Source organism: Marasmius oreades, chromosome 5, assembly GCF_018924745.1.
Source record: "Marasmius oreades isolate 03SP1 chromosome 5, whole genome shotgun sequence".
Taxonomy (NCBI): domain Eukaryota; kingdom Fungi; phylum Basidiomycota; class Agaricomycetes; order Agaricales; family Marasmiaceae; genus Marasmius; species Marasmius oreades.
In genome coordinates this window covers 897,559-915,172 of record NC_057327.1, presented here as the reverse complement: position 1 = coordinate 915,172, position 17,614 = coordinate 897,559, and the positions used below count along the sequence as shown (strand labels likewise).

The following is a 17,614-nucleotide window of genomic DNA, read 5'->3' as shown; positions in this document are numbered from 1 at the left end:
AGTCAAGCATGTCTGCAAGGGCGATGGACGCTTTCAGTGCGTCTAGTGGATGAATATCTGTCCAAACTCTCCAATCCGTTCTGGAGTTCGATGGAAGGATATAAGCATTGAAGAACAGGGTTCCCGCAACATCCACTACAAGAAGGTCCGGGCCACAAAATTCTTCCCGCAAGACTGGATTTAATGACGCTCTTACCATAGTCGCAACTCCACCCCACGGCGATTTCAGAGACGAGGACGGTCTCGCTTTCGAAAACGTTACATAACCGTCCAGGGAAGGGCAGTGTTCATTTTCGTAGAGATGGGTTTCCTGGAGCATAATAATATCGTTCTGCTCCAGCATTTGTCTGCACGCCATGTCGTTCAGCATTGCATCTAGCGACCCTCTGATATTCCAACTGAAGACATAGGAGGAAGTGGGGTTTTCATCACTATAAGAAGTAGTATTAGATACAGCAACGTCCACTTCCGGTGAGGGGTCCACCAGGGTAGCGTGAATATTACGAGCAGCAGGTACAGTATGGATATTATCATTCCATAAGAGAATGAAACGAAGAGCCTCAGTACGAGACCCGAAATCCAGGCGGCAACGTCGGTGAGATGTCGGATTTCCAATAGTTGTCGGTCGGGGAAGCATAGTTCCCGTAACCCACTGTATGGTATCCATCCAATTCTCCAATGCCGTTCGAAGTGTAAGCTGTCGTGGTTTATGCGAGAAGCCCTTCAGTACTACGTACACCGAATCCTCTCGAGGCATTGCAGGCATCGATGTTTTAGCCGATACCCTTGTATCAGGTCGCGGTGTTGACGTTGACGTAGATGGGAGAGGTGAGTTATCAAGTTCCAATCGACTGAGTAGAGATGATGACGATGATACTGTAGGATGGAAAGGTTCCTCTATCGACGGTATACCCATCCTGTTGAGTAGCGAAGGTACAGTGGTGTTATCGGAAGGGGGAGAAGGGAGACCAGGCATGTGGTCTTCCAAGTCGCTATAGACCATGTCGTCTGTTAAAGAGGGAGACGTGGTGATGAAGCGCGATGGTGGAGACGGAGTCGGTGTGCAAGCAGATGCCGGTGAACACGGAGTGACGGAACGGGTTTGAAGTGTGTCTTGAGTCGATGTCGGAACAGGTGTAAGCGAAGTTCCTGTAGCGACATTGGAAGAAAGGACTCGATCTGACAACAAACGGAGGATACCAGTGACGATATCGGAAGGTTGAGAAATTGCAGAAGTGTCAACCGGACTCGTGTGAGTCACCATGGCATTCTCCAATACCTCAATTCTGTCACGTAGCAGTCGAGACTCTTCACCTTTCTGCTGCACCTGATCACGCAGCGAACGCGATTCCTGTTGCATTATCCCAATCCTTTCCCGCATGAGTTCCTCCAACCGGATCGTATTCTTCTCTACACGGTTACATGACGTCTTTGCCTTTTCTTGTTTATACGACTGTTTGCACTTTTCCAGACATGAGGATGACGGGTACAGCGGTTCCACCAGATCTGCAACGCTCTCTGTCCGTTGCTTCTTGCGTGGTCTTTCCTCCTCGACATCTGTGATATCACCTGTCGGCCGAGGACGTCGCAAGCACATTTCCCCAGGTGAGACATGAGACACAGCCTGGGGAGGACCCGGTGACGAAATGGATGAAGGAGCCAATGACGCTTTCTCTGTAATGTGAGACACGTTGGAGCCCGTGCGTCGATTGCTGGAGGCGAGCGTTGCAGATCGTGGGAGGTCACTACCCGGTGCTAACGTTGTCTCCCTATGAGTTGCGCAGTGAGAGGACATCTTCCTCCAGGAAGTAGCAGTCTGTCCGGTTTTACTGCGCGACGTTGAGGGAATGGGTGCGAACGAATTTGAATTGGAGACAGGATTGTTACGAGTGCCGTAAGGATGTGTGCGCCTGGGTTTGGCGGTGGCGCGGCGCGGAGGCGCATATTGGTCAGGAAGGGACGAAGAACTCGAGGGAAGCATAGGGAAGGGACGAGAGATGGACGGTGTTGTGTAGGAGAAGCTGTATTTTCCGGTCGACAAGCGCTTCTGTACCGCACGAGAGGATGACCTTGAAGACGTGGCGAGATGTCGTGGTGATGGCGTGCGTTGTGGTAGGGTGTCCTCCAAGGCCAGTCTAGCTTGTTCCACTTCCTGCTGTGCCAAATACTCTTTCTGTTTCCAAGCTGCCAGCTCCTCTGTCGCAGATGTCTCAGTCGATTCTTTCTCCTTCTGTTTACCCTTTTCCTGTTCTATGTCGATCTCTGCCCGATTTTCATCTTCTCCTTCACTATTACCTTCTTCATAGAAAGAGTCGTTTGGTGGAATCCAGCCGTTGTCCATTGAGAGTAGCGAGTTTTCAGCGTGGGAGATTTCGAGATGATGGTAGTGCGAATCTGTGACGCAAATTACACGTTACCGGGGCCGAAGCGCTCACCACCTCTTCTGCCGGTACTGGTCCCAACTATGCACCAATTCCACAAGGACATGTCAGCGCTTCAGCATTCATGGACAGAGGAAAAGAAAATTGCTTGGTACGAGAGGTCTCTTTCCGGTGCGACCGATCCTTCATGAAAGAATATGGGCCTTCATTCAAAGTCACCGAAGCAACAACTGCCTTTTCCTTCCAGCATTGACATGACATGACCATGACTGAAACTTCCGATGATTTAGAGCTCATGCAATGGCGTTCATGGTATGTCAATCTTTTCTGGAGAGTTACCTGTTCTTCTTGTTTCTGCAGATTGGCGACCATCATGGTCCATATTCTCTATGTACCTCGAGCGCCAATGCTACTATAGTAGGGGCGGGGGGTAGCTTCGTGATCCCCAAATTTAAAGTCCGACGAGCGCGTAACGAGCGTCTGGACGATATCGCAACAAACGCACATTGGGTTGACGTTGAGGATTCATGCAGTGAAAATGAAAGCTGACGATGAAGTTGGTTGGAGTGTTAGAGTTTGGATTTCCGTTGGGAAAAAAGACTGTCGAAACTGGTAAAATGAGGATGGCTACGGTGTCTTTCTAACACCTTGACAAGTAATACGTGAAGCGTGCGCGGAGTTTGAATTTGGGGGATCACGAAGCTACCCCCCGCCCCTACTACCAGGCTGTACACTGATAGCAAAGCACGACTATCTTCTTTGCTCAGTACAGATCGGCTAGCCAGGCTAATGCTACTAAGGGGTTTCATATGGTGTCACGGGTTTTTCCCCTTAAGTAATCGATAACCGCTATGGCAGACACTATGCGTGAGCTTTCCGTGTACCAAGTCTTCTGTGAACCTATTTCGTTGGTATCCGACTCCGGGATTGACCCTTCTGGCTGCGCATCCTGCTCTTGCACCCCTCTTCTTGAAGATGGCATCTTTTTCCGAAAAGGTCGTCCCACTCGCCACCATCGCACAGAGTCGTTTCGTGCAGCCACTGCAAGTCTGCGTTACCACACTTTGACTATTCCTCGGACTATCATGAGGTGGGTCATATTCCTCAAAATGTATTCTTGAGACGTGGTCTGATTTGCGACTAAAGTGACAGTTTTGAGAAGAAGTACATCATACCTGTTATGTGTTTCGCCGAGAAGTATATGTTCCAAGCTTCTCAACTCTCCTACGAGCTGAACACCTCACCCGGTATACTACAATATATCCTCACGTATGTGTTGTCTCTAATCGGTTCTTTAGCCTTCACCGAGGTAACGTTTTGGACGTCGAACGACAAGTGGCAGACAAAAAAAGTGTTGGTTTGTTTGTTGGTGGTTGTAAGTTCACCTCGGCAACCTGTCTTCTGACCTGATTCCATGCTTGTGCTCAGAAGAGGGGTGCAGTATGCTGGCTAGACTTCCTTTTCCCTGATGAAGGTGGCAAGGTCTGTAAATTTTGCTGCACGAAGAATTTGCAGATCATCCGGAAGATCCATGAGTTATGCAACATCTATAGTCCTCAACGCTTGGTGCTCACGGACGAACTACAAGCATGTATTGTGCGCGAACTCAGTCCTTATCCAGGTGAAAGTGCCATCATCTATGACCGCCTAAATCTTGGAAATATATCCCTACGATGCATACTGGGAGGTTTACTCAACGAAGTGGCGCCTGAGGGAGATCGTTTCAATCCGAGAATGGAGGGTGAGATACTTCGGGGAGCTCTGAACGAAACTAAAGCTGGAATGCCCATCGCTATCAACCCAGAACCATCCGGATTCTCCGATTTCGACCTATTTACGATGCGGCGTCATCTACCAGATGCACGTTGGTTCTTGGATTGGAAGGCGAGATCAATGCAAGAGGCTCTCTCCCATCCCCTTGTAGTCGGGGATTTGTTGCAGGTGGATGTGGACGCATTCATAGAGAGAGAGCCGATATTTTCCTCTAGCCTCCCCCTGCAGAAGCCACCAGAAGTGTCTCTACACCTCATCATGACACGCCCTCGATCGCGGCGGGTGGAGATTGACCGTTTCCTCAACGGTTGTGGTACTAACTCAAGGGACTCGGAGGGAAGCTTGTTTTTCCAAATCTTCCTCGTCTGTTCAGTGATCTTAACGTTTGGGCGTAATCTCGTTCGCCACGTTCCATTCATTCGCTTTCTTCTGTCACTTGTTCGCCTCGTTCCATTCATTGGTTCGTTGCACTCATCAACTCCAAGTCACTCCACTCGTCGAACTCGGCATGCCCACACACTTCTCTTATCTTTCCGTATCGACCAAATTGTGCGGGCCAAGCCCAACACATTTTCTCAAGTGTTTTTCGGACGCTTGTGTAGGGGTGGCAACACTAACTCGTCGTCAACGTGCGAAACCCGAATTTGCCTCAAATTTTTTGATGAGGTCTTTTTCCCCGTGTTCGACCCCTCAGAACTCGATGAGTACAAGGAATTGGAATGCAATCCATATCTCAATCTCCATGCTGCGAGCGACATGATGCGTCGGGAGCACGCAGTTTATCAACACCTGCAGTACCTCCAAGGTACACTACTACCGCATGTTTACGGATTTCACCAAGTATATCCCCTCACTTCGAACAGTCGATGCCACGCTAACGAATGATTCTCCTAGTTCATTCTTCCCGATGGCAGGAAAATCTGGGGTTTCTTCTCAGAAATCATTGAGGGAACCAAGTTGTGTGATCTTCAACTGGACCAGTTGACAGAGAACTTGAAGAATGATCTGGTGTGTCCTGGCTCTCTTCCCAAAAACATTTGTGCTGAGATATTGATACCCTCTAAGGTCCGTCGACTCCGTCACGGTGTGCGAACTCTTCTGTACGGAGGGGTCCTCCAAGATGACTGGGATCTCGGTCACATCTTTGTAAACTGGGTCACTGACCCAGACGGGAATGCTGAGCCTGCCCTTGTCTTCGTCGATTTCGCATTCTCTCGGTTGCGGTCAGGTTTGGGTAATATAGCTTGGCATTTTCGACGAACCGATCCACTCTGGATGGAATTATATGACATGCCGGAGCTCTGTTCTGCCGTACGTCGGGACGATATATGGCTTCCCTGGGATGATTTTGAATGGTGATGTCTACGTTCCTATAATGTCTGCGATGTCCAAGCCCCTTACTTGGAAAAATTATTATGGCACTCAAGAATACATCGATAGTTTTCAATACTTGAGCTTGTGTATCTGATGACAGCTACATGTTCAAAGCTACAGCCTCTGTTTCATTTTTGCACAAGTTACTCCCAACACATCATTGTCAACCTTCTTCTGTCGGTCTCATTCGGTTTCAGGATGAGATAGAAATGGACGTGCGGAAGAGGGAAGGGATGCTGTAGATTTGGTGTGGGCGGCTCCTCGGCTCTACAAACTATACCGCCAGGTTTTCTGGTGAAGAGTATGATGAGCATAGGGAACCAAAGAATCTTGAGAAAATTTATCGTACGCGTACTACCTATGCGGCCGTGTTATCTTATCTGACAAAGTAAAATTTTATTTACAAACACCACCTCACTCAGTTTGCGAGCACAGCTGCCTGCTGTTCAACGTCCAACAGCAGCTATCTTCCCTCATTAAAATGCGCTGTTAGCTACTCTACACCCTTCCTTTACGTTCAAGCGAATATCCAGGCCCTCCCGAAAATCGCCTCCCAGACCCGACTACAGATGGACGTTCCGAACGATGTACTTGAACCCAACTCTTCTGTGTCTACCACTGTCCAGGCCTTCAAAGATATTGCTTTTGGGAGTGTGAGTTGTCATGCGACTGAGGGTTTGACTCGACTGGTTTGATTTGCCTTAGCTCGCAGGGATGGTGTCCAAAGTATTCGAACATCCGTTCGATCTAACAAAAGTGCGCCTGCAATCGCAGGTTTTAGACTCGTCGGCGAGGTTCAAAGGCCCCTTAGACTGCTTGTACAAGACATGGAAATATGAAGGCGTGAAGGGTTTGTACCGAGTGAGTAACATTTCTTTTTCGCCGGCTCGTCTCGTTTTAACACCGCGTTTTCCAGGGTCTTCCAGCTCCTGTAGTTGGTGCAATGGCCGAAAATGCTACCCTATTTATGTCCTATAGAATCTTTCAAAGGCTATTACGAAAAACTTCTGGGATTCGCGAGTCCGAACCGCTCCCTCTTCCTTTGATCTGTGTAGCTGCTGCAGGTGCTGGTGCAGCCACAAGCTTTGCTCTGTGCGTACTCTTTGTTGTCGCGGCACGTTTTTGAATTCTGACAGAAATCGCAGCACACCCATAGAACTGGTCAAATGCAAGATGCAAGTCCAGATGCTCGTCTCCACGAAGTCATCAGGTCCACTTCCTGGTCCCATAGCTGTATTGACATCGGTCATACGAACCACCGGTCTTCGAGGGCTGTGGCTGGGTCAAACCGGGACCCTTATACGTGAGACTGGCGGTACAGCAGCGTGGTTTGGCACTAAGGAGTTCCTCGCTACGAAGCTCTTACAGCGTCGTTCCCGGATAGATCCATCTCACCCCGATCCACCCTCTTTACGGCTTACGCCTCTGGAATCTGGCATATCAGGGGCTGGCGCTGGTGCAATGTTCAACTTTGTCTGCTTTCCCGCTGACACTGTGAAGAGCACCATGCAAACGGAGGAAGATTTGCGGCCAAAACATGCCGGATCCCATGCCTCTAAACCCACCTTCCTAGGTACACTCAAGGCGTTGTATCGGGCACAAGGCATCAGAGGTCTTTATGCTGGATGCGGCATTACCGTGGCGCGATCGGTACCGAGCAGCGCAATAATATTCGTGATCTACGACGAGCTTGATAAACATTTTGGATGAAAAATATCATGAATTTTTTGTGTCCATCCACTGCAATCCGTGATGCCTCTCTTTCTCCTTCAATCAAGAAGTGTTCCATCTTACGACTCGACGTGGTACTCTGCCTGCCATCATCTCTTTCTATTTTTGAATCTGCGACACCTCGAGTGACGTTTTTGAATTCCAGGGACGTGGCATTTATGAATTCAGAATAACCAGATGCGCATGTCAAGTTCAATTGTGGCGACAAGTGGGTGCCGGTCGTTCCTTGTGCTAATACAGTGACGTCTCGGTTCAATCAAGGCGGCCCTAAGCGCTATTTCAGCTACAGTCAATTCGTGTTTCTTTTTCTCTTTCTTTTCCTCTCTTTTTGTTTCGTCTCCCTTTGATGCGGATTTGACAGGCTGCGGTACAATTTCACCACATTTTCATGTGCGTTGACACGGTGTATCCCCAACTCTCGCCAACTGTCCGTCATGAGAAGACGCTCGCACTTCTACCTTTGTTGGTACCTCCCTGTTCCTGGACATTCATGAAGTGTCTGCCCTTAGGCACCAGCTTTAGTTGCACGTCCATCATAGGCACATCTCCGACGACTCGTGAAGATGAAGTTCGCGGCCCTCGTCCAAGATACGCGTCAAAGCCTGGGCCTTTTTGTACGATTGTGCATGTTGTAAGGTCGAGGCGGATAACGCTCAATCATCTCGGTGGGAGATCTATCTAGGATACCGCCAGGTACCGTGTCGGGAATGACTACATTATCTGACGTTGTCTAATTGTTGTCAGTCGGTATAAGTACCTCTCTTTGAGGACTTCTTGATAACATCATCTCGTTCCCAACTAGCTACACCACTCTCAAAGCTTTGGCTCGCGATGTTTTCTGCTGCACGTTGGGTTATTTTCGCCACTCTTGCTATCAGTTGTGCTAGTACGTCAAAGCCCTCTTTCCGTTCTTTATTTAACCCTTACATCTTCACGTAGATGCCATTGTCTATCCCATCGACCGCGGGGTACCCAATTCGAATGATAACACGCTCGGACTTGATGACAAGCCAACGGATTCCGGGAAGATCATCGATACTGCTGCCTCGGTGAATCAGGCTGGTGGTGCTACAGGCGACGCGCCTCCGAATTTGCCACCTCCAGAGACAGCTGTGACAGCTGTGGACGGAAATATTCTTTCTGAGAGTGTCGCTGTGTCCAGCGGGAACTTTGCTCGTCGAGGAATTTTCCCAGTTACACGCATCAAGCGTACCAACAGCGGCTACGAACAGGTCTTTTCCGGAACGGGAACTGGTCCGAACGACAGAGACGGGTCTATCCAGGGTACTGCGTACCTGACCTACACCGTCGTTCCCAACAGCACCTATAGCGTTGATCCGTGTCTCGACTTCTGTGATCGCGTTTCGGAGTGTGGTAGGTACCATTGACGTTGATTTTGAGCTCAGAGAACTGATGGCGAATCCTAATCTCAACAGTGTTCGCAAACCTCTATTACGAGTTCAACAATGACCTCCTCGACGACGTTTTCTCAGAAAAATCCAATTTGAAATGCGCTGTCTATGGAGATGTCCATACCGCCAACGAAAAGACGAACTTGGGGGGACAACAATTGAAGGCGCCCCCATCAGGTTTGACTTACATGCAACAGAGCAGCGGATGGGCAAAGAAGAGTTTCGTTGACCCCTCTACTCCGGACGGATTCGAGCCTGTCTTTGGTCCTCTCGATGGTGCTAACAATGCTCCTGGCGTAAGTCCTCCGTAGCTTTGATCCATACGTATTTGATTCTTAACCTCTTTTCCAGTACATGGGCTTTGCTTTCCTCGACCGGTATGACGTACAAGCATGCGCCGACCTATGTAATACCCGTGGGTACGATGGTCAGGGGGGTGCCTGCGCCTTCTTCAACATATGGAGGGCCGTTATCACTGACAAGCCGAGAACTTACACTTGTTCCATGGTATGTTGATGTGATCATCGAAGTACATACACACTTCTAATTTTATCTTACTTCTATTCTAGTACTACCTTCCAGCCGATGCGTCTACCGCTGTCAACTATGGTCAGGGCGATCTGAAAGTCACTGAATCGCGAGGATACCGCCGCACAAACCTCGTCGCTGATGGTAACTTTGAGGCATATCAGTGTGCCGACGGTTCGGATTTCTGCTATACAACTACCACCAGCAACTGGGTCGGAGTCAGCCCTGCTGGTGGTACCCTCGATGCGACCATTTTCCACTACAAACCCTACGCTCATTCCGGTAACGGTGTTGTCATTTTGGGATCTGCTTCCGGTTCCGACATATTTTCTGGAACTTTGAAACCCGCTCAACCACTCCACACGGTGGCTGGAAAGACGTACAAGATCCAGTGGTTCGCGTCGAGTACCTATAGTGGGCCGGATCTAGAGAAAGATGCCTTCTTGACCGTGAACTGGAACGGTCAACCTGTCCGGACTTTTAACCTTGGCTACTCTCAATGGACCTACTATGAGGTCTCTGTCGTCGCACGGGGGAACGACGAACTCGCGTTCACGGGAGGAAAGTTGACCGCGTACACTTTCCTTGATGATGTTGCAGTTTACTTGGCTTGAAAAAGCAACCTTGATGCACAGTAGTTGGTATTTATCGTGTATACTGAACGTGTACCTAGTTAGACGAATATGCATACCCTCTATTCTACATAGACCATCGACTAGTCCAGAAGCGGCAAACTGCCTTTCTGATAGAGAGGGCCTCCTTGTCAAAATCACCAACTTGACATTCGCCCAACCATTCTGATTCCTCTGCAGTTGGTAACAGTTCTTCTATCACGAATCCAGCATCTCGTCCAAGCCTTATAAAATTCTCGCAAACGTGTGGGTAAGTGTATTTTCCTGCCTGTGGAATAAGAAAAGCTAAGCAAGATGGGACCTGTAGGGTGAAATACGCCATACCGCAATGTAGGCCACAGAATGGGATGATTTTGAGAGTAAAAGTGACAAGGATTTCACAAGTGCATTGTGTGAACTGTTGAAATGTAACAGATCGGAAAGTATCACGATATCGAAACCATCCTGGGTTGGTGATAACAAGGACCTGATGATCAGGTTTTAGCTGGCGTTTGTCCCACTGGGTAGAATATTGATCCCAAATACTTTAGGTGTGAAGTATCCGTTCCCCAGTCGTATCCCAAAGGGATGACTTTACATTCATTCGAATATTGGGAGGCGTTCCGAGACACGTTCTCCTTGAGATTCCCAAGTATTCCTTCATCTGGATAATCGGTTACAACAACCAGTGTCGGTGGTTCCTTTCTCGTTGCCATCAACAGTGATGGTAAACCACATCCAGATCCAAGCTCTATAGCTGAGGAAAGAACACTATCAACCTTTGGGCAAAGGGCTAGAAAGATGCACCACGAACTTGTACGCCCGGCAAAAGGAATCAGTCCACGCTCGATACGTTCGGCAAGGAACAGAGAGGGTGAGAACAGATGATCTGCGAGAAGGGTGTTGGCCTGACGCAAAGCAAGCGGTTCAGAAAAAGAACTGATTGAGTAAAGTGGTTTACAGTTCACCTTTCCTTCCTGAAATTTACGACTGAACTTTTGTCGAGAGTCGTGTACTAGCAAAGGCACCACGCACTTTGAGGGCGACTGTCAGTTGAAGAGGCCCATAAGAAATGATATCTCTATCCGCGATGGGCTCTCCTCCAAAGAATGAAAGTGAATCTTTGAGAATATCTTCTACGTTGTCCGCGGCCATGATCACAGCTGATCACAGGCAATCCGGTTGCACTGCCACTTGAACTCTCTTTCACCGTTCTCTTCGCCGTCCGCCATGGTGTTGACTCGGGGTCTCCTGCTGTTGAGACCTCTTGTGCAATCCTTTGCTTCAAAACAGATCTTGACCGGCTTTTCGCCTATACCTCGAAGGCATTACGCTGCAAAAGCCACGAAATCCACCGCCAAGCTAGTGCCCGGCTCCCAACGACCAATTGCGGACGATGCCGCTTGGGAGGACTACACAAAATGCGACGAAAAAATGAAGGCAGCTGTAGAATGGTTCCGCAAAGAGTGTGCTTCAGCGGAAGCTCGTGCAAGTGGGCGTGTCACTCCTGCGTTGTTGTCACCAGTGAGAGTCAAGTTGCCTCAGGACGACCATTCGTATAAGCTCGAGGAACTCGCCACTGTTGGAGTTAGGGACGGCTCATTACTACTGGTAACAGTTTTTGATGAGGAGGTCAGTTGCCGTGTTGTCTTTTCTATCCTTCTTTATTTGAGCAAAACCTTAGTAGTACCTCAAACACATCGAGCGAGCTATTTACGAGGCTAAGCTGCCAAACATCGTGCCTCAGAAACACGATACTAGGACCATAAAAATTCCTATCCCAAAGTATGTTCTCTCGTTCAAAGTGTCTTGCTTTCGATTTGACCGTCCTCCGTAGACCAACAGTAGAAGCTAGACTAGCATCCGTTACAGCTGCCCAAAAACAGGCTGAGGACTCTCGAGTACAGATACGCAAACACCACCAAGCGAGTCTTAAGAAAGGAAAGTACGGAAAACACTCTATAGAACTTGACGAGGTACGCAACTCTGATCTTCTTGACCCAATACCTCGCATGACTGTTTCCTCACAGTTCCAAAAGCTCTCACACCGCCATATTCTCGAAATCGATAACATTATTGCTCAACTAAAGAAGGCCACCGGTGCTGGAAAATAATCAAGCTTCGTCCTTCCCAATGAGTATCAAGAAAGAAAAGAATTTATCAAGGATTTAGTAAGTTACATAAAAAAAGGTATACACTAGAATAAAATAGTGTAATAAACTTTACGGAAAGTGCACTAGCATCTCTAAGATAGCCCTTTCAATTAGGATGTATGCTCTATTCTGATGTGTGGAGCGTGAATCATGATCTACTGGGCGAGAAGTCTTCCATAATGATCCAGTCCGAACAGATTGGCAAGTTCTTTCACGGAGAGTTCTACGCAACGTCAGAATTAGTTTGCAGATTTGGAAAAATGTGAAGACGGAGACATACTGCCAATCTTCTTCGCGTTGCCTTCACCAAGACTGCCGTCCGCAAGATTTTGCTAAGGAGATTGGGGTTGAACAATTTTATTCGTTGCAGTCGGAAATAGATTTGCACACCTTTCGCTCTTGTAGGGCAAGGATACGGTCCTCAACGGTGTTCTCTATTACAAGGCGTTGTACATTAACCGGCTTCGTTTGACCAAGCCGGTGTACTCTTCAATACGACGGGTCACTGACGCGCTCTCCTTACACATTATCATTTGACTTACCTGTCGAAAGCTTGGTTTTCGACTGCTTGAGACCAGCCAAGGTCCAACGAAATGACGTTGTTGCCTCTAGTGAGGTTGAGACCGACGCCTGCAATCAATCCAATTTCAGTCATCGTTCCAGTTCATGGGAGGTGAGGATAACTTTACCTCCACATTTCATTGACATCAGCATAATAGGGGCGTTCTCCTTCGACATGAAGACTCGAACTGCCTGCTCACGTTTCACTCGATTCATATCACCTTGATATCTTCGGGATAAGAGTTAACGCTCGTCGTTTGCCCAGAACGTTCCTCGACTCACTTGACATGGCGAACGCCATACTCGAGGAGGTAGTCCGAAACCAGCGAGAGGCATCCGGTCCATTGAGAAATGATCAATATCTACGGGTTTGTATAAGAATCCGCTTTAAGGTATGAAGGGGGGGCTACCTTTTCTTCAGGCTTCTCCTTGGCCAACCTGCCAATTTCTTCTATCATCCACTAGCGAGAAGGTAAATTCGACGACAATCTTTCAAACCCAATAACACACCTTCATCTTCGTAGAGGGAAGAAACTTTGGCGTTAGTTTGATCTCTTTCGCCGTCTTGGGTTTCTTCTTCCGCCCAAAAATGACCTCTTTCTCCTCTGGAGTGTCGTCGATTTCTTCTTCAGAGTCCAAAACAACCTGGAACTTCCGTTTGCCCAGTTTCTTCTTTGGTTCACGAGGAGCGTACAAATCCGCATCATCATCCACAATAAAGTCGCTCATACTATCATCCTCGTCCTCGTCACCAGACTCCTCATCTGAGATGACGATGAGAGATGTGTTTTTCTTGGCCCGGCTTGATCTACGAGGCTGACTAGAACCGTCCGCGGCTTCGGTTACGGTTTCCATGGCGTCGACGTCGACGATATCTTCCGAATCTTCAAGTGAGATTTGGCGTTCCAATTTCTTCCCTTTCTTCACTTTACGGTTGTGATTCTTGGGCGCCAGGAATTCATCGACCTCGTCCATCTCCAAATCCGTCTCCGTTAGTTTCTCTGGCGGGAATAAATCTTCATCTGTTGGCTCAAAGGCTGAACGGCTAAAGAGCTTGTTGGCGTGTATTGGACCACGACAAGCAGGGCCTGAGTGGTAAGATGGTCATCAGAACAGGTGGCGATAAGCTTGTAGCAAAGACATTTACAGGGTCGCTCATCTTCTGTGTATTTGGTAGGATCATCAGCAACCTGCACTTGCGGGCCATTGAGAACATCCCCTGATAGTACAAGTAAGAATGGGGCAGGAGGAAGGCGCTCGAGATCCAGACTTACGAATACAGTCGTGGCAAAAAATATGAGCACACGGAGTCACAACGGGTGCGTTGTATGCATCAAAACATATTGGACATTCTTCGGACACGGTGGCTTCTTCCGCACACTAAATGGATCCTTAGCATAAGGCTATGTTAGGGAAACAGACGGCACTACCTCCTTCTCGGCTTTGATTCGTTCGAGAGCTTCGTGTTTAAACCTTTCTTTCAGCTTGATGACAAACGCTTGAGATACCAAGTCCCTGGCCCGTGCCAGTTCCTTCCGGACCATAGGCCTTGAGTCATTCTCAATCTCGTCTGGCATGATAAACGCACCGCCGTCCTCTTGTATGAGGCACGGGTGTGAGCAGATTTGACGAAGGCGTAGTAGGAGGACCAAGACGTGATGATAGTTTCTGCAAGGAATACATGAGGGAGAGGCAGGATCACGACAAAAAATTACGACATACTTGAGTACTGTCCCCGCACGCAGATATCTATTGAAAATGGCCTGTGAGTTTCGTTCGACCATGTCATAAATCTCGCGTTCCTCTTCCGAGAAAATAAGTCTATTAAGATGAACATTTCTGGCTGGCAGTTCGATCAGGCGCTTCCCGTCTAGCATTGTGTCCTTCTTGCGGCGGAGAAGAAAGGTATCAAATATCTTCTGTAGCTTAACAACTGCAAGGTCAGCTACATGAAACGGATCAAATTTGGTAATGGAAGAGAGTTATGGCAGCGTACGTCTCTTCTTCTCCAGTCGAGCGACGTGCCGGTTAAATTCGTCCCAATCGTAAAATGGACGGACCCGAAGAAAGCGGATAACACCGTAGGCGTCCGATAGGCTATTGATGATGGGAGTTCTGTGGACCAATGCTCAGAATAGATCCATATGCATGAAAGAGCTTTATGTACCCGGTCAAACACCACCTATACGTCGCACTCAAATCCGTAATCGCTCGTGAAACTCCTGAATTGGACGTCAGTAACGGAGAAACATCAGTGAAATGAATCCGGTGTTCATCAAACAATACTAACGCGTCTTCCTCGAACGGATAAGTTGTGCCTCGTCGAGAATTATCCTATAAAACTAATACCAAGTCAGAAAACGAAGATCACACACACAGTAGAGATATCCTTACTTCAACTTGAAAGAGCAGGCCACCTGCGAAGTAGGTATCAATCTCTGCAAAGATGATTGGACAAGGCTTTATAAATTGATACTGACGCTCTCGCTTCCGCTTCTTTCGTGTAGGACCGTCCGAATCCGAATCGTCTATAAAGTCGTCTTCTTTCTTCTTCTTCATGGTCGCCTTTTCCCGCTTCATTTCTTTCTCTAAATCGGGCCATTCCAACGCCATGGTCTGGTTGAAATATTAGATTAACTAACCGCGGATTGAATATAGTGGACGCACAGAAGGCGTCGTAATGACCACATCGTACGAAAGCAGTTCGGATTTACGCTTAGGCTTGTTGTTTCCTGGTAGGAGGTGAGTGGATGATCCATGTCTTCGTAGGGGTGGCGTAGACGAACCATGGTAAATCAAGCATTTAAACACATCGTTGGTCTTCAGTTCAATCTCCAATTTCCATTGGTCCAGAAGCGCCAAAGGAGCAATGATTAGGTTTGTCTTGCAAGTAGGATTGGTTGATGGATTCATGGTCATCAGAGCAAGCCTGATTAAACGTTAGCGCCTGCTTGATGATGTGAGACACTTTGCTTACATTTGAACGGTCTAAGAATTGTCATCATGAGACTAGACAGAGATAGAAGGTAGATAATACGAACCTTTCCCAATCCCATTTCATCAGCGAGACAACCGCCTTTAATCACCCCGCGCTCTTTTACATGCATCCAAGCGACTCCAATGGCTTGGTGGGGCATTAGAGCAACCTCCATGTTCGGAAGTGGAACATATATGGAAGAAAGCCCAAGGTCTTTCAAAGCCTTGTCTACGGTAACGCTTCCATCAAATTGCTCTGCATTTCCTGCCTCGATCAGAAATTTTTCGATACTATTACAGGAAACTCAGGAGGAAGCGACCCGGGGATAAAGTTCAAAACTTACTCGTCCGCCTTTGCCTGAGGCCCCTGGTAAGTGTCGCGTCCCCGTCCATAGAAATTACCGTCTTCATCGTAAGGATCGTGTACAGTCTCGATCCCATTGTGGAAGCACTCGGCAACCGCCGCGGAAGCGTTGGCCATAGAGATCTGAACAGGCGCCGCGGCTTCTGCAATACCAACAAAACCGTGGCCCGTGTTGTTATCATTATAGAGGTGTTGGGGTGGTGGAGGCTGGTGGAAAACTGGTGGAGGAGCCAACGCTGCAGAACTTGGTCCAGCAGTCGCAATGGGGAAGCGACCGAGATTCTGCTCGAACCGTTCATGTTCCAAGGTAGATTCTTGTTGATGGAGATCCTGCTTGATACTAGTAATCTCTTGCCCCGAAGTTACAGGTCTCTCACTAGGGGAGAAGGGAATCGTAGGAAGGGAGTCCTTTAACTCATCCCTTTCTCGGCCGAGTCCTTGAACCTTTTCTTGATGGTGCCGTATCCTGGTGAAGTCAGATTGGGTCTTTGTCTTTTTTCGTAAAGCATTGTCCAAAAGAGTTTGCACCGAAGACATTTGTGATGTAAGTTCGTGAATACGATCCCGAATGCCGTCTGTATCCATCTTGATAGCCTGGGCAGCGTTGTCTCTAGCAGGTGCAATGTTGTCTATTGATTCCAGAAGACTGTGTTGGGCAACTGCTTGAGTAGGCTCTGGTTTCGGTAGAGAGGGGTGCCGAGTTAAAACACTATAACACTCGTCGCTCATGTCAGAAAGTCGACGTTTTTGGGGGATACTTTCGGCAGGCTCTGGTTTGATCGTCGCCCTTAGAGATTTCCTACTCGCCCGCTGACGTGCGGCTTCGAGGGGGGTAAGAGGAGCGGATGATTGACTTGTGGTAGCACAGTGGGAAGGTGTGTGGGTGGAAGAGGATGAAAGCAAGGCTCGAGCGCTAAGTTGTGGAGAAGCATCGTGTTTTAGGTTCGTTAATTTTGTATCTGAGCGCTCCCTCTTGATGAATGAAGATGGGATCTAGTGGGTGGAAGGAGGTGAATGATGATCAACATTAAGTACAGATAGAGAGGCATAGCATATTTACGTTCTCCGTGTTTTCATTCTTCAACTTTTTCTGCACGCGTAAGTCTCGTGCATGGGTGTGATATGGGTGGCGATTGATGTGCATCTGCCAGGTGTCGGATTACTTTTCATCCATAGATATAACGCAAGACCTACCTTGTAACTGGAAAGCGAGCCAACACCGTCCTTCAAACCGCCGTCCTGGAGCTGTTTGTTTCGATCAAGTATTATAATTGGACCGCTGCGACAGCTGTCCTCATCGCATCTTAACTTGCCATCTAGACGCGTCGTAAGCCCAAAAAGGACTGAAAGACAACACGGTTTGATGGGAACAGTACTTACAGCCTTTATTGGGCTGAGTTACTAGGCGAAACTGAATGGGAAAAATAGGGGTCAACGGACGGACAGAAGAAGAAGACAAAGAGCTCGCGTTGTAGTCATGCGGATAGTCTTTCAAAAAACTCGAGAGTTCTAGAATATAGCTTTCTGGTATGTCTTTGCTCTGTGGCATCCATTGATTAAGGTCATTTAGAATTTAAAACAATCATGCGCGAACGTACTGAGAGCGTCTCGCCTCGCAGGCCGCCAACGTGAAAATTTGCGAGTTGTAGAACCTGATCCTGAGTGTAGTGTACCATCTCAGTGGCCAGAACGCAGAGGGTCGTAGAATGACACGTTAAGGTAGTGATGGTGGTGATTCGTGAACCTGAGG

At 48.1% G+C, this 17,614-nt stretch overlaps 6 protein-coding genes across 6 annotated transcripts; 4 read left to right on the top strand and 2 right to left on the bottom strand.

Annotated features, from left to right (window-relative positions):
* The first annotated feature begins 382 nt into the window (after nt 1-382).
* Nucleotides 383-5,697, top strand: E1B28_008349 (uncharacterized protein). Its single transcript, XM_043153146.1, has 7 exons — nt 383-2,693; nt 2,742-3,471; nt 3,528-3,628; nt 3,680-3,756; nt 3,810-4,994; nt 5,049-5,162; nt 5,220-5,697. Exons 2-7 carry the CDS (start codon nt 3,233-3,235, stop codon nt 5,511-5,513), a joined length of 2,010 nt encoding a protein of 669 aa, XP_043008430.1. The 5' UTR covers nt 383-2,693; nt 2,742-3,232; the 3' UTR covers nt 5,514-5,697.
* A 400-nt stretch (nt 5,698-6,097) lies between these two features.
* Nucleotides 6,098-7,238, top strand: E1B28_008348 (uncharacterized protein; the record flags this gene model as incomplete). Its single annotated transcript, XM_043153145.1, has 4 exons — nt 6,098-6,181; nt 6,234-6,389; nt 6,445-6,620; nt 6,674-7,238. The coding sequence occupies 4 exons, from the start codon at nt 6,098-6,100 to the stop codon at nt 7,236-7,238; spliced, it is 981 nt and encodes a 326-aa protein (XP_043008429.1).
* An 852-nt stretch (nt 7,239-8,090) lies between these two features.
* E1B28_008347 (uncharacterized protein) lies at nt 8,091-9,813 on the top strand (the record flags this gene model as incomplete). Its single annotated transcript, XM_043153144.1, has 5 exons — nt 8,091-8,145; nt 8,199-8,633; nt 8,696-8,967; nt 9,023-9,178; nt 9,241-9,813. 5 exons carry the CDS (start codon nt 8,091-8,093, stop codon nt 9,811-9,813), a joined length of 1,491 nt encoding a protein of 496 aa, XP_043008428.1.
* Nucleotides 9,814-9,835: 22 nt separating this feature from the next.
* On the bottom strand, nt 9,836-10,983 carry E1B28_008346 (uncharacterized protein). Its single transcript, XM_043153143.1, has 6 exons — nt 10,846-10,983; nt 10,779-10,787; nt 10,625-10,718; nt 10,357-10,567; nt 10,156-10,297; nt 9,836-10,099 (listed from the first exon to the last, which is right to left on the bottom strand). The coding sequence occupies exons 1-6, from the start codon at nt 10,963-10,965 to the stop codon at nt 9,899-9,901; spliced, it is 777 nt and encodes a 258-aa protein (XP_043008427.1). The 5' UTR covers nt 10,966-10,983; the 3' UTR covers nt 9,836-9,898.
* A 43-nt stretch (nt 10,984-11,026) lies between these two features.
* On the top strand, nt 11,027-11,924 carry E1B28_008345 (uncharacterized protein; the record flags this gene model as incomplete). The annotated part of the gene is made up of 4 exons (XM_043153142.1): nt 11,027-11,442; nt 11,498-11,595; nt 11,648-11,786; nt 11,841-11,924. The coding sequence occupies exons 1-4, from the start codon at nt 11,041-11,043 to the stop codon at nt 11,922-11,924; spliced, it is 723 nt and encodes a 240-aa protein (XP_043008426.1). The 5' UTR covers nt 11,027-11,040.
* Nucleotides 11,925-12,118: 194 nt separating this feature from the next.
* On the bottom strand, nt 12,119-17,612 carry E1B28_008344 (uncharacterized protein; the record flags this gene model as incomplete). The annotated part of the gene is made up of 27 exons (XM_043153141.1): nt 17,463-17,612; nt 17,333-17,404; nt 17,245-17,275; nt 17,059-17,180; nt 16,925-17,008; nt 15,845-16,857; nt 15,566-15,791; nt 15,502-15,512; nt 15,311-15,453; nt 15,192-15,256; nt 15,005-15,140; nt 14,919-14,941; nt 14,815-14,866; nt 14,692-14,746; nt 14,521-14,639; nt 14,247-14,469; nt 13,955-14,192; nt 13,799-13,904; nt 13,672-13,743; nt 13,035-13,612; nt 12,935-12,985; nt 12,807-12,886; nt 12,653-12,753; nt 12,506-12,593; nt 12,354-12,450; nt 12,244-12,295; nt 12,119-12,186 (listed from the first exon to the last, which is right to left on the bottom strand). The coding sequence occupies exons 1-27, from the start codon at nt 17,538-17,540 to the stop codon at nt 12,119-12,121; spliced, it is 3,984 nt and encodes a 1,327-aa protein (XP_043008425.1). The 5' UTR covers nt 17,541-17,612.
* Nucleotides 17,613-17,614: the final 2 nt, after the last annotated feature.